Source organism: Hydra vulgaris, chromosome 13 (genome assembly GCF_038396675.1).
Source record: "Hydra vulgaris chromosome 13, alternate assembly HydraT2T_AEP".
Taxonomy (NCBI): Eukaryota; Metazoa; Cnidaria; class Hydrozoa; order Anthoathecata; family Hydridae; genus Hydra; species Hydra vulgaris.
Window position 1 is genome coordinate 22,755,741 of NC_088932.1, and position 16,637 is coordinate 22,772,377.

Here is a 16,637-nt window from a genome sequence, read left to right on the forward strand (position 1 = left end):
TGGTTGTCCTTGAATTTATTTCTTGTTGCTCCTGAATTTATTTATAATACTAAGTAAAGTACTTCTTTAAAAATTTATATAAGAGTCATAAAAAAAATACGCACAATATAATTTAAAAGGTAAACATTGCATACAAGCAAACAATTTTGTAATTGATTAGCAATGGACTTAAATAGAAATTTTGAGCAGTTCATTGGATAAAATGGGTTCACCTAAAAAATAAAAAGCTAAAAAAAAATTTTTTCTCAAATTTGTTACATAATAATAATGGAAATACCAAAAAAATTTGAGATATAATAAAGGAAGTGCTAGAAAAAGAAAAAAGGTCGTGGTAATACTCTACCAAAATATTTATAGTCTGAGGATGAAAAAACAATAACTAATGAGCAAAAAATTGTGCAGATAGTTTTAATACTTTTTTTATAAACATGGATAAGAATATAGCAAACAAAATAACTCCAGGAAAAAAAGTTTAAATCATGTCTGAAAGAAGTGAACTGTGTAATGGATGAGCTTGAGCCATCGCCTGATGAACTTTCTTTTAATATGATAAAACCAAACAAAAGAGCAGGTTTGGGCTGTATAAGCCCTAACCTGCTCTAAGGTTATTAAAGACGTTTTTAATATTATTGAAAACCACTTACTTATTATTTTTACCTTTTCATTTAAAAATAGAGTTTTTCCTGACCTTTTAAAACTAGCTAGAGTGGTTTAATTATTTAAAGATGGTGATATCTCAAAGTTATCTAACTATAGACCAATGCTCCGATATTTTTCTAAAATTCTAGAGCGAATAAAGCATAATACGCTTTACAACTATTTTACAACTCACAAAGTTATAAGTAACAATTGGATTTAAAAAACTCGACAGAGCCTGCAGTAATTAAATTTGTTTAAGAAATTTTAAACGGGTTTGAAAATAATCAATATACTTTTGGAGTGTTTATTGATCTCTCAAAAGCCTTTGATGATGTAGACCATAATATTCTTTTGTATAAATTTATAAGTTATGGAGTCAAAAATAATAATTATAAATCGATTTGTTCTTATCATAAAAATCGCAAACAATGTGTATCTTATGACAAAAACCTACACAAAATTAGAAAACATTACCAGCGGAGTTCCACAGGGATCTTTTCTAGGGCTTTAACTGTTTATTATTTATATAAACGATATTTACTATCATCTATTACACTAAACTTCAATCTTTTTGCTGACGACACTCAAGTTTTTTATACCCACTCTAACATTAAGACAATCGTTACCACTATGAGTCGTGAACTTGACAACTTTAATGAATAGTTTAAAGTCAACAAAATCTCCTTGAACACAACTAAAAGCAAATATACTCTCTTTTCTAAATCTTCTAAATCTGACACGTTGCTCTTAAAACTCCCAGATATTTCAATAGAAAAAATCAAGTTGCAACGGACATTCTATGTTAAATTTTTAGGCGTTTTAATGAGCAAATTAATCTAATAGGAATAAAAAGATGAGCACATTAATAGAAAATAAAATTTCAAAAAGTATTGGAATTATTTATAAAACAAGATATATATTGGATAAAAACTGTTTAAAATCTAATTACTTTTCATTTATTCATAGCTATATTAGTTAATGTAACATTGCTTAAGCAAGCACTTATTTGTCAAGACTAACATGTATTTAAAAAAAATAATTACACCAGTGCCAATCCACTGTTTAGAATGCTTGGAGTATTAAATGTTTATCAATTAAATAATAATAATATTCTTTTATTTTTGTTTAGATTAAAATATCATATGCTGCCTAATATTTTTGAAGAACATTTTTTTTTATGGATCTTAAATATCAAACAAAACATTCGTTGCTTAATTATCATGTAGCAAAAACTTTGCTAAAACAATCCGAATTCTAAATAACATACCGAGGGCCACATTTGTGGAACTCATTTTTTTCCAAATAATAGTAAAACTAAAATTGAGCCCCCGAGATGCATAGTGATATAAGTCACTCACATCTAGTTTTAAGTCTGACTAATATCACTATGTCTGTGAACAAAAACAGCTGTTCAGTGAGGAGCATAACAAAAAACAGTTCCAGCATCATTATCGATATCATAAGACTTATACCACTCTGCCATGTCATAAAATAAACAAAATGCTAACCATTGGTGGCAATAACTCAAAATATTGAAAAAAGTGACTTATACCACCATGCATCTCATGGGCTCAATTTCAATTCAAACTTTTAAAAGTATTTTAAAAAAACAATTAATTGATTATGACGTATCTCAAACTCTATTTTATTTTTAAAATATTCTCTTTTATTTTTCAACTTTTCTTTTGTGAAAAAGTGAGTGAATCACTCTTTACATCATTACTTATCTTTAATTTTTTTTTTTAATTATAAGTTGTATTTTATTCAGAAAAATAAAATAATATTAATAATAATAATAAAGTAGCACTTTTTATTTAAAAGTATTTAATATTATTTTACAGAGATACTTTTTATGATTTAAAAATAACTTATTTTTAAATCATATTACTACATATTTAACAAATAATAAATTAAAATAACTTATTATTTGTTAAATATGAAAATCATAAAACGGGGCTAGATGATAAGACTTTTGATGATAAGACTAAATGAAAAGACTTTGTTTTCTGCCTGCTCCCGTCACATCTTAGCTAAAAAGTATTGTAAATAATTTATTATAAAGATGTATATCGACTAATATCAAAAAAAAAAAGAAGGTGTGAATTTTGCCAATACTTTTTTGACGATTAGTAGCATCCGCTATACGTGGCCAGCCGGAAACTTTCCAAAGTTTGATATAGTTGCTAGTCATCAGTTAACCAATATTTGCGATTGCTACTAATAGCCCTCTATTAGTGGCAACTGCAAATATTGGTTAACTGAGGAGTAAAACTAGATTGAAACGCTCAAAACGTCTAAAATAGGTTCACTGAAATTCCACTATAGAATGTTTGCTAGGAGAACTATTATCAACTATTACTATTATCTTCTCATTAACAATTTATTATACAGCTATCAAAACACAGCTATCATTAACAATTTATTATATCAAATTGGATTCCAAAAAATAATTCTACTGATTCAGTATTGCATGTTCAGAAGAGCTTGGCAGGCAATTCTTTAATTTACAAGAAACATTTCTGACTCGTTTAAAAATTCTCAATTTATTTTAGGTGTTTTCATTTATTTTACGAAAGCTTTGATACTGTTAATCATATACACTGTTTAAAATTTGAGTGATAAAGAATTACTGGAAATATATTAATCTGGCTTAAAAGTTACCTAAGTCATGGAAAGCAATTTGTTTTTGCGGATGAGAACGTATGGTTTAATATGATAAATATAACATGTGGAGTTTTTCAAAGATCCGTATTAGACTTGTTTATTATATATAAGTGATCGATCAAAAGCTAACCTAATAACAATTATATTTGCTAATGATTCTACTTTATATCTCTCTCATAACAACATTATGTCACTTTTTACCGACATAAACATTGAACTAGTCAAAATTTCCGAATGGTTTAGGTTAAATAAACATAAAGTATTAATAAAACTAAATGTGTTTTTCCATTCTACTACTAAAAAAATACCTACTGCCAAGTAATAAGCCTTATAATTTTCTCAATGATATTAAAACAGTTTTAGTGGTAGGTTTTGTATATTGACTTAAAAAAATTACATTTCTAACTTGTGTTCTAAAATTTTAAGAGTGTAGGAACGTTTATTCAAAACAAGAAGTATATTAAACACCCTACTCTAATTCATTTGTATTACTCTTTAACTAATTGCAAAATCAACTATGCAAACATTGCTTGGGGTAGTACTAATAAAAGTAAACTAAATTCTCTATATTGGCAACAGAAGCATGTTACACGGTTTATTAATTGCAAGGAGAGTATTGCTCGTACCATGCCTCTTTATGTAAAATGAAAACAAGCAGCCGTAGCACAATGGTCTGCGCGCTTGCTTCAGTAGCTAGAGATTCGTGGTTCAATGCTACCTTCGGGCAAGCTTTACATCGGTAACAACATCGGTAAGGAAGGAGGCGTGAACTTCCTTTCAAAATCTCTTCCGCGGTTCTTTGTGATTAGACCGTAAAAACGTCTTGGGGTACCTAAAACAATTAAAAAAAAAAAAATCTCTTAATACATACTAGCTAAATGTTTATAATCTTTTATGTATAAATGTAAAACCAACTCATGGCCTGTTTCTTTTCGTAGTTTGTACTTGTAAAAAGATAGAAATAAATTTATTTAAAGGAATGATAACTCAACCCAACAGCTGCTTTCTCAAACCTAATTTTGAAAATTTTTATTCCATTTTGCAGATCATAACATAGATTTTGTGTGTGTGTGTGTGTGTGTGTGTGTGTGTGTGTGTGTGTGTGTGTGTGTGTGTGTGTGTGTGTTTGTGTGTTAAACACACACACACAAACTGTGTTTGTATACATATATAGGAAGGTGCTGTACCTGTGAAAATTATTATGTGTAAAATTTAGACATATATTTTATTTCCTTAATATTATGGGTGTTTATCAGTGATCTAGATGTATCTAGATCTTTAATAAACGCTAAGAGAATCTAGATATATCTAGATCACAAATGCACATCAATTGAATTAGGAAAATTTTAAGAGATTATTTATATTTTCCCCACAATTGTTTTACTGCACAAACTTGTTATGCAACAAACATTACGTAAAGCGAATTACGCATGAGATAAAACTTAATTGTTGATGAGATAAAACCAAATGGTTGCGCAACTGCTGCTTGACATTAACATAACTTATAGCATTTAAACATTAAAAATAAAAACATAAATTTACTAAACATTTTTTTAAATTTGTTTTAATAGTGTTTTTTTGGCAAGTTTATTTGCACGCTTTTTTACGAGCGATTAGACTATATTTAACTGTAGTCTATAAACACAATTGCTTTTACGTAAATATGAATTTGAGCTAATTCGCTAAAGTTTTTATTCACGTAATGCTGATCAATTACTGAGTAAAACCAATTACTTTTTTTTATTTACGCGGCGCATTGTATAACTATAAGTGCGAATATATTTGCTCGTTAGAAGAAAAAAAAAACGTTTTTAATATAAAAATTTTAAAAATGATAACTTCCATTTTGAATTATATATCTAAAAAATAATTCAAATTAGAACTATAATTTTTTTTTTTAGTTTTCAAAAATACTCAACGTGCGAATAGAAGTATTCTTAAATAGCTGTCTCTGTCTATTCGCACGTCAATATAAAAAGATGCAAGCGTGTGATTAGATTGAAATTAATTGCAATTAGACTCTAATTAAAATTAATATTAGGTTGCATCGGTTAACAATTAAACGATATAGCATATATTGTTCTAAAACGGCTTACTATTCAAACACAGGAGGATAGTTCAAAATGAGGTCTCTCTGCCTCGACTAATTCCTTCACGTTGTGTTCAGGTGGCGATACGGCTGCAACTAAATATGAACAAATGAAAATGCGGGTTCATCATAGGGTTGTTTGCCGTAAACAAAAACTTACGAAAATTTTGCATTTTTATCTTCCATATTTCAAGTTGCTATTGCGGAAGTTGCACATGCACAAATTCACCTTCCGTAACGCATTATACGAAAAAAATAGATAATAATTATTCCGTAATAACCCTTTATGAAAAGAAACTTGCGAAGCAAATCATTTTGAAAAAATACTTGCGAAACAGTTCCTTAAGGAAGAAGCGTTTCGGAATGTGCGCTTTCGGAATAGACTCGAAAGCATTCATTAAACTGTTATACAAAAAAGTGTTATTATATATTATTTAAGGTGGTTTACCAGGAAATAAATTTTTTTTGTCAAATTGAATTTTTTTTTTTCAGAATATTAAATAAAATAGTTCCAATAGCGAAATTTAGTTACTTGTTATGAAAAAAAATTTGAACTTCTGAAATTTTTTATAAAAAACATCAAATTTTAGCCGAAAAAGGCATTAAACTGTACACATGGATGAAACAAGAAAACTCAAAGATAAATTATCTTTTTCTTTCGAAATTTTGCACAAATAATCTTGCTTATATTATCTAGTTCCTGAATTAAAATGAAGTTCATTGCACAAGTAGAAAGGCTAATTATTAAAATTTGCTATAACTTACACCACTTTTCAGGGGGTCTACATGATAAAATCATGAACAACGAGTAATAACACTGTAAATAGAGCACCTTATGTCTTGATTTTAGTTCAGTCTCCAGATCTAAGTTATAACTGCAAATGCTTAAAATTTCAGCTCCATATCTTAAACCGATCTGGAAATATCTTGTTCCACGTAAAGGTAAATAGCAAAAAATGACATATTGGGAAAACAGCATTCTAAAAATATAAAGATAAAAAACAGTCTAAAAACTTCCAGAAGCATACAATTTTTTAGCTTCAAGTTCTTGTTCTTTATCAAACCAGCCTTTAGATAATCCCCTTAATTGAATTCTTCTTTTTTTAATAAAAGTTTTTTCTTTTCTCTCCATATTACTAACACGACGCTTGTCCTTTTTCAATGAACCGGTTAAAGTCTTACCACTGTGTGGTATATTTAGATACTCAAAAATGCAGTTAAGACCAGATGTTCCTTCATTAAAACTCAGTTTAGTTGAATTCACTCCAATTTTAAGGGTAGCTTTCTTCACGAACACATTTTTGGGACACCTAGACCAAATTACATTATTGATCCCTTCATTGCAATTTTGTGTTTCTCCATGAACACACTTTTTCAATAATTGGTCATCCCCTAAATCATTGAAATCACTTAATATAATATCATGAACCCATAAAGGTAGATTAACTTTTGGTTTATAATTGTCATTTCCCTGGTCATCTTCTGATTTTTTCCACTTACACCAACTTTCAGGTCCTAAAGGACATAAAACATGGCGTTGTGATTGACTGTTGAAATTAGTACAGTGAAAAAGTACTGCTCTAATGTTCTTTTTCATTTGGTATATCTTTTGTGTATCATTTAATTTGTAATATTTAGCAGTTTGGCGAATAGCCATTCCAAAATAGTTCTGGATGAAATTCACTGCCCTTTCTGTCAGATTATTTTTTCCAGTTAACTTTAGCCCTCCATGTTTCTCTTTACGACGATTACGGAGACGGGTTCCAATTCTTTTCTGAATGTGTCCAATGCACTCTAACTTTTCTGGTTTAATATCATACTCAGCGTAAGGATCACTTGCTACTACATAATTAAAAGAAGAGGAGTCCCCATCTCCAAGATAGTACTTATATATGAGTCCATACAATTCCAATGAGCGTTGAAAGATATTAAGTACACCAATCCTTTCCATTTCCCCTGACAAGTTTGTGTGGTTTAAAGAACAATTGTGATTTGTTTTCTAGTTTTCATATTTAGAATGTTGTTTTCTGTTGAACCAAATTTGACAATCTCTGCAATACTTGCTTAATACATCTGCATCAACACATCGACCGCTACTTATAGCAGTAACTACACCATAAAGAGAAGAATGTCCTCGTTTCTGCCAAGTACCATCAAGAGAAACCTGGATTAATGGAACACCGGTAGTGGATTTTTCAACAGCACTTGCTTTAATTTCATTTGCAGCAAACTTCATACAATCTTTAGCAGCAAAATCATAAGCAGCTTGAATCAATTTATGATTATGTTGAAAAGCATTTACATTCATGCAACTCATATTTGTAATATAAGCGAAACGACTCATAGGTTCATGCCCTTGACCAATCTCACGAAAAGCAATAATCATTCTTAAGTTAATATCAAATGCATTCCTGCCTTTACTTTGCGTGCTTTTGTCCGCAGTATTACTTGTAAAAGTGCACCATTCATATAAACATGATGTGCATTTGATTTTCAAACTGTGTGAAAATCCCATTCTCTTTGAATCATCATTTTGTATGGTTACTCCATTTTGACAATCTGGGCAGATAACAACTTGCATTAATATTTCTTTGAGAATAGGAAAATACATAATTAAATTAAAATCATCTGAACACTTTTTTCATTCAATTTAAATTTGCTAAGCTTTTTAGCACTACATGATTTTTTAAATAAAGTTGTTGTTACTATTTCGGTTTTACTTGCTTTTGGAACTTGTTCCCAGCGAATGTCCTCTTCACTTTTCTTAAATAATTTTTTTTTTCCCATTACTTTTTATATTAGCTATATTTAAATAATAAAAGAACTAAAATCCATAAACAACTTCATTAGTAAAGGTAAACATAAATATAAAATTTTGTCAATTTATTCATCTCTTATATAACACTGAAAGTAAATGAAGTTTATTTATTTTTAATCTACGGTAGAGAACAGACTTAACCATCATACTAAAATTCAATTTTTTGAAAAGTATGCCAAGTATACAAAAATTAGTCCAAAACAAGAAAGAAAAGTGTGTTGATAGGGGCCGTTGCTATGGAAAATTATTTTAACCACTTCGTTTAAATCCTAAAATAAACCTTTTGTGTTTATTTTTCTGAAAAACAGATTTCAGAAATGAATTCAGGGATAATTAATTATCTTAAAACAATCTAAACTGAAATTTGAAAAATTTGAAAAATATAAACTTTATTTCCTGGTAAACCACCTTAAATAAAATAATGTTGTTAAATGATTCTTCAATAGTTTTTACATATATATATATGTATATATATATATGTGTGTGTGTGTGTATATATATATATATATATATATATATATATATATATATATATATATATATATATATATATATATATATATATAAATATATATAAATATATATATATATATATATGTGTGTGTATATATATATATATATATATATATATATATATATATATATATATATATATATATATATAATAGTGACCAAGAAAGGTTGAGAAAGTTAGGATGAGGGAGGGGGGGGGGGGAAAGAGGGTGCTGGAACAGAAATTAGGAGGGGCTAATGCAGCTAAAATTCAAATAGAAAAAACTGAAACTTTAAGTTAGTTTTGAGGGAAAGATAACGCTCCCTCCGCAACATGTTTCTATGCCAGTGTTCATATATATTTATATTTATCAAGTACCGACTTTGATTTACTTCCGACTTTTGGTTGTTTATTGCCTCTGGGTTAGCAGAAACGGAGGTTTACTAATTATATTATAACTTAGTAAAATATTTGGCTCCATTACAAAGTTTAATTGAACTTTAAGTATTACTTGCCCGTTGCCATTTCTAACTGAATCTTGCAATTAATTTATCATTACCTTTCGTTTTGAAAGAAATTTGGTTTTTTATCATTATTTTAAAAAATAAAACTTTAAAATGTTCATATGTTGCAATACTGTAAATAAAATTTTATTATAAACATTTTGGTATATAAAAATTTTATTTTTTACACTTATATCCGTTTGGCTACAAATTTTTTTTATAGAAAACGTCGTTTAGCGAAAGTGCTCGTTTCGCAACTGCGACTTGCGTAAGCGCTACTTTCGTATTATAGCAAAATAGTTTTATTTCGTAATTAAACTTGGGAAAGGCTACATTTCGTAAGTAGAATTTGCGAAATGAACATCGAAGGATATTTTTTGTTTCGTAAAATTCGGTACGAAAAAAAAAAATCCTGAATTTCAATTTGTATATTAAACGAATGTGTCGTCTAAAAAAAAATAACGCGCTATTCGCACGCGTTATTTTTTTCGAGACAAAACACTCGTTTAATTTAAAGGTGTAAATAAACTTTATCTATATAAAGTTTAATCGCACGATTTTCATGTTTTTAATATTCTAAGTATTAATCTTGGAAAAAAAAAACTTTAAGTAATTTAAAATAAGTAAGATAAAACTTTACCTTTCCTTTAATGAAAAATGAAAATGACCTTTAATGAAAAATGAAAGTTTTAAACTTCTTTTTTTTTTGAACACGTGCTAATAGACAAAATATTTTTTACGGCTGATATTGATGACACGCAACATTACCATCAATTCCAATCATAAATTTGAAAAAATCCGTCATAGAAAGCTTAAAACTCGACGGGTTTATCGCCCAAAAATCCCACTAATCAAAAATCAAATCCAAATCCAAAACCCGACCCGTTATCACATAAACAACCTGTATAAACGCAATAATTCTGGAACTTTATCAATTAGTAAAAGTAAAAATATGTTACGTTATTAATTAATTGTATATATAATGTTTAGTTTATTATTAAGTTATCTTGTTTGACAAATTACATTTGTTCAGAACAGATGAAAAAGTGAGCGCCGTGTAATCTGAACATAAAATCAGATGTCGCAATCAAAACAGTAAATTTTTAATAACTATAATAACAATAATAATACAAAACTAATATAACAAATGTAACATTTTTTTTAAAAAAATTGAAAATCTTATAGCTTTTTGTATGAGTTCAACCCATCTTTATTAAACTTTAAGGACATTTAAAACTAAACGTTTATAAACAACTGTTTTTTATCATATGAAAATATATATAGCTTTTTTTCATTTTGTACCGATTGCTTTAAATTTTGAATTTAGTACTTAAACCTGAATTTGTCATTATTTTTCAGAGTTTAAGAAGCAACTTGGTTATTATTTTTCAGAATTTAAGAAGCAACTTGGTCATTGTTTTTCAGAGTTCAAGAAACTACTAAAACGTAAATATTGCTGCATTGAAAAAATGGATACCAATCTTCAAGAAAAATCAGGAATTCAAAAGAAAAAAATTAGAACAAGAACAAAACATAAGCAGCTTGAAGAACAATATGATAAACTCTTGAATGAAATATTGCCAGAAAATTTTCATCGAGGTGATATCACATCATCAAGCCGTATGTTGGCTTATTCTGATACGTTGATGGCAACTTGCGCAACGTTTCTTGTTCTCCCTATAAAAAAATTAAGAAATAAACAGGAACAAGAACCTTTGTTAGATCTGATTTATTCAATGTACGCAGAGTTCATTATGTTTTTTTTGGGTTATATTATTGTTCTTAACATTTGGGAAAATATGAATAATCGAGCCATTGTAATTAAACGAGTCGATGACTTTGTTTTGACTCTAGTCATTTTTGAAACAATGGGTGCAACTGTCCTTCCATTTTCATTGGCACTGAAACTTCATTATCCTAAAGAAAAAATTTCAATTTTAACAACTTGTGCAGTTTTGGGTGTTCTTGAAATAATAGATATTGGAATTGTTTTGTATGCCACACATTCGCCGAAATTGCTTCATGTGGATTTGAAGAACTGGTCAAAAAGTGATCTCCGAGAACTAATGATGATAATGACTTTCAGACCATTAGTAAGTCTGACATTTTTAATAACAGCTGGAGTATTTTGTTTTTTTAACTATCACATATCTTTGGGATTCATTAGTTTGTTGGTATTCATGCCCAGCATTCGTAAACTTTATTGGTTTATTCGTAGAAAAATGAATAAATTTAAAGAAACAAAAAAAGACTCTTTCTTGCTACATTTTTCCAAAGGTAATGTTTCAAAAGAACGTATTCAAAGTATGACTGATTCGGCTATTGCTGTAATTGCATGCATGCTTATAATGGACATCCCTGTTGAAAGGTTTAGCGAGGTAAATTTAATTAAAAAAATAAAAAGCATGAAAGCAGAGTTATTTTCTTTTTTTGTAACATTTTGTTTGGTCTCTGCTGTTTGGTATGTTAACCACGCAGTTCTACATCTATTCAAAACAGTCAGCTCACTTATGCTATACTTTCAAAAAAATTTTCTTGCATTTTGTTGTCTCTTTCCACTAGCAGGAAACACAGTTTTAAACTTTGGGTATAATGGAAATCAAGATTCTAATATAGCTCTTCGTTTTTCATCGTTGATTTTGTTTTGTTCAAGTATTGCAAACTTTGTCATGTTAATGTACGGTTTACTAACTGGGTCTAAGTTCTTGCATAATTGGGCTTCATTGGCATATTTCAAAACAAATATTCGACAACATCTTTATACGTTTGTTAAAGTATTGAACATACCTTTTTGGTCATTAGTTTGCAGTTTTGCAAGTTTTAGTTCCTCGTTTGTTGTCCCTTACGTAGTATATACAACATTTCTTGCAGCGGTATGTGCATTTTTTGCAATCAAAATTATTCTCATGAATCATATCGGTAAAAAGTTTTTTTATTTTAAACGAAAAACTGTATTAAAAAATAAAAAAGGCAAGTATACAAGATCAATAAACCGAGCAAATCAAAACTCAATAGCTTCGTCAAGTATTTTAGTGTAACAATGTGAAAGCGGTGTACATCTAATAAAGGATGTTAAAACTGTGCAAATTCAACAAGTTTATGATATATGTTTAATGTATGTATATATGTTTAAAACGTCTAAATATGTATATATGTTTAAAACGTCTAAAAAACGTATTAAAACAAACTAATAACGGAATGTATATCTAAAATTATGTAAATCTAAAGTAGTATATAAGCGTCTATAAAAAAGAGTTTTGTAGTGGGGGTAAATAATTTGTTTAAAATCTTTGTAAAGTTTTTGTGTTTATGATTGTTTAACAAATGTTAAAAGTTATTCCAACTTTAAATTTTATATTTTGTTAGCTGTTTTAAAAAAGATAAAGAATGTTGCGTAACGCTATAAGTATGATCTTACAGATACAAACGTTTGTTGCCAAAAACAAAACATGTTTATGTATGATATAAACTTTGTGTCTCAGTATGCTGCAACTTTATATAAGCAATTTTCAAGACCTAAAATGAAGTTTTTAGTTTCAATTTTAATCAGCAAGTAATCAGTCAAAACTTTACTTAATGATAATTAATATTCAAGATCTAAAAATTGTTAAAATAAAACCAATTTGACAACAATAATTTAGATTAAACACATATTTGTGTTGTTAATATATAGCTTAATATAAATCTTAAAGTAAAATAGTTGGGTGTTAAAATAAAACTTGGTGTGAATAAGTCTTAAAAAAGGCTAACTTTTTAAATCTTAACTTCTTTTGTAACGTTGGCAGCCTCGTTTGGCAGCATTTCTTGATAATTTCAAAGCATTTCAGGTGTGTAACTCAAAGCGTTTAGGATTTAAATACTGTTTTTGCGCACTTGTTTGCTCCAATCTAACAACTCAGATATTTTACTATCTAATTACGCTATAGTTACGTGATACTTTTAAGGCAACATACTGGCTATGTTTGGAATTGATTTTTGTAAACTGGTGGTAAAACTACCAACCATACTCAACTCAAGTTGAGTACCTATGTCTAAAATGAAACAACCACTATTAAAGGAGGCAGCAAAAAAAAAATCCTCTAAAAATATTTGAACACAACGGAAACAAATGTTAACAATCTGTGAATTTGAATAAAATACGGTAAACATAACAACAACAAAATAAGGTTTTATTATATATTTAAAAAAAAGAAACATATTTATTTAAAAAAAAGAAACCTGAAAGTTTGGTTTCTCAAAAACATTAATATTAATTGGTGTGCAACGCTAACATTTGCAACTTCTTTTTATTAATATTATTCTTTTCTTTTTTTAAAAACAACAAAACAAACAAACAAAACGCAAATAATTTTCCCGAAAATGATCTTCCCAAAGTATCTCTTCGATTACAAAACTATACACTGATGATACTAAAATCATACTGTTATAAAAGAACTAATCTAATTAAAAAAACTCATTTAAGTAATAAAAATACTAAAAAAATTAATAAAAAAACTAAAAAAAACTTATCTAATTAATATGCAAAATGACATTGATTTATTAACTGAATGGTCAAATGTATGGTTAATGGATTTTAACATAAGCAAATGCAGTGTTATGCACATCGGAAGAAAAAATATTAACTATAACAACGCTATGAAACACGACAATCAAAGTTTTCTTCTAAAAACGACAACAAAAGAATTAGACTTAGGTGTAATAGTTTCATCCAATATGAGATGGAATCATCAGGTTCAAGCAGCTACAAGTAAAGCACAAAGAATCTTATGTTTAATAAGAAAAAAAATTCAAAGGCGAGCAACAAAGCTAGCACCTGAACTAAAACATCTTAGTTATACTGAAAGTTTGGCAAAGTTGGGTCTCACAGCTCTGGAAACAAGACGTACAAGAGGTGATCTTTTTGAGTTTTTCAAAATAACAACTGGGATTGATAAGATATTGCGGTATAAAGAGCTTCATAAAGCTTCCTCCCAAAGTCTAAGAGGTCATTCAATAAAATTTGAAAGAGAACTTGTAAAAACAACCCTGAGGCACAATTTTTTTACGAACAGAGTGATACTTCATTGGAATGCTTTATCTGAAAAAGTGGTTTCTGCAATGACAGTAAATTCTTTTAAAGCTAGACTAGATAAACATTTGTTAACGGCTGTTAAAGTATAAATTTTAAACTTCATGCTCCGCGACAATAGTCGATACAGCAGCTTGTATTACTGTTACTATTACTAACAGAAAATGTGATATGTCTAGCGATCGACTGGCAACTTGTCATTAGTAAATAAGCAATTATAATCAACGCTGTTTTTTTTTATACCAACCCACAAGTGATTTAGTGATGATTTGTTATTTAGTATAAAAAAATGAATATTTCTTATGTTCTTGCTGATTACCAACAGCTTTCTTAAAAAAAGGATAAACCACAATACCGAATAGCTTTAGTAAAAGAGTTAACATGATAAATCAGACGTCAACAATCTTGCAGATTTCAATTATATTAATTAGTTATAACCGAATAATGTATAATAGCACATTCCAACATCCTGTGAAATATCTGTCAGTTTTCTCTATGCTATCTTTCTAACTCTACTTCTCAATTTCACTCTACTATCCATTGTTCTTCTTAAAATCACTTACTCTTGGTCCGTCAAAGCGGGTTATGATGCTCTTTAGTGAGCTAAACTTGTGTTCGTGGGCCTTGGTATGTAGCCTCTATATGGTAATAGGCCGGAGGAGGACAAACCACAATACAATACCGATAGTTTAATTAAAAGTATTATCTTAAAATGCCATCTTTATCACATATAAAGATGATATTTTAATTTGATAAACTTGATAATAAATAAAATAATTTAAAATATTAATGATATTTTAAGTTGATAAATTTGAAGGTAATAATTTGCAAGTTTGAGTCTGCAAGGAGCATGATGATAGTTAACTAATAACACTTATTACTAAGAAACTAATAAAAAAGTGCAGATAAGCAAAGCAGTAAAATATAACTGCAAATAGTTTTACAACGTCTTATGGTAGTTAAAAATAATTATTAAACATCTTTCTAACAGATTCCCAACACACCAGTTTGCCGTAACTAATTTCCGTCTGTGAAGTGATTTTTCAAACGAATCCGCAATATTTCTAGTCAGATGAAGCACTGCGTGTTCAGTGGAATTATGTTTTTTAAACCCATATTGGGTTTTATTTAGTATTTTATTTTTAGAAAGATGATCATAAATTTTATTGTAAAGGATCCTTTCATAAATCTTTGAAAAACCAGAAAGTACAGAAATTGGACGATAATTAGTTATATTTGATAATTCCCCCCCCCCCCCCTCCTTTAAATATTGGTGTAACTTTGGCTATCTTTAGTTGATCAGGAAATATACCTTGTTTAGATGAACAACTAAAGACCTGAAAGAGTATAGTTTTTATGATCTCGTAAGAACTGATTATAACGTTACCATTTATTTGATCTGGGCCTATCGATTTATTGATTTTTAGCAATTTGTAAGCACATTCGAACTCTTTAATCGAAAGTTCAAAGTTATTAAGTATAGAAATTATCGGAAGATTAAGATCATTAATTGTGTTCGTTATAATTGGAATATTTTTTTCTAAATTTGGACCGATTGTTACAAAAAATTATTCATTTGTTTTGCTATATCTTTAGGATTATATAAGAAATCATCATTGTTTTTAATAAATTTTGGTAAGTTGCATGTTTTAATTTTTTGATTGCCAGTAATTTCATTTAAAATTTGCCATGTGCGTTTAGCATTATTCTTAAACTTCTCTAATAAGTTTGAATAGTATTTTTTTTTTAAGTTTTTTTTTTTGACTTTCAAAAAGCTTTACATAACTTTTATAAATTTCCTTATTTTTATCTGTTTTTAACTTTAAATACTTTATATACAATTTTTATTTAACTTTGGAAGATTTCCTGAGTTCTTTAGTAATCCATGGTGACTTTAAGCTTTTTTTGTTTAAGTTAACTTTTTATCGTGGAAAGTTTGCATCCATAAACTTCATAGAATGTTCTAAAGAATGAGTTATAAACCACATTTGCTTCCGACGAAAAATTTATATGTTTCCAATGTAGTAAGGATTGTTGTTCATTAAATGATGCAATATTTACTTCACTGAAACAGCGTTTTAGAATAACTTGTTTTTTTTGTTTGTAATTGTTCAATATCAGTATTTATTAAAAAGAAGATAGGAAAATGATCTGAAACATCATTTTTAATTAACCCTTTTTTAAGAGTTCATTAAAAGTGTCTGTTGTCATAATATTATCTATTAAAGATACTGACTTTAAAGTTACTCTTGTTGGTTTATTAATAAGCGGAATTGCACCGTTTTCAAATAAATCATTATAAAAACTATTAATTTTGGAATTTACGTGATATTTTAATGCGTCTAAATTTATGTCACCAATAA

General features: G+C 28.4%; 1 protein-coding gene across 1 annotated transcript; it reads left to right on the forward strand.

Annotated features, from left to right (window-relative positions):
- The first annotated feature begins 10,675 nt into the window (after positions 1 to 10,675).
- Positions 10,676 to 12,244, forward strand: LOC136072309 (endosomal/lysosomal proton channel TMEM175-like). Its single transcript, XM_065815811.1, has one exon. It carries the CDS (start codon positions 10,676 to 10,678, stop codon positions 12,242 to 12,244), a length of 1,569 nt encoding a protein of 522 aa, XP_065671883.1.
- Positions 12,245 to 16,637: the final 4,393 nt, after the last annotated feature.

Coding starts and splice junctions, on each gene's coding strand:
- LOC136072309 (XM_065815811.1), top strand. CDS start 10,676: ATGGATACCAATCTTCAAGAAAAATCAGGAATTCAAAAGAAAAAAATT.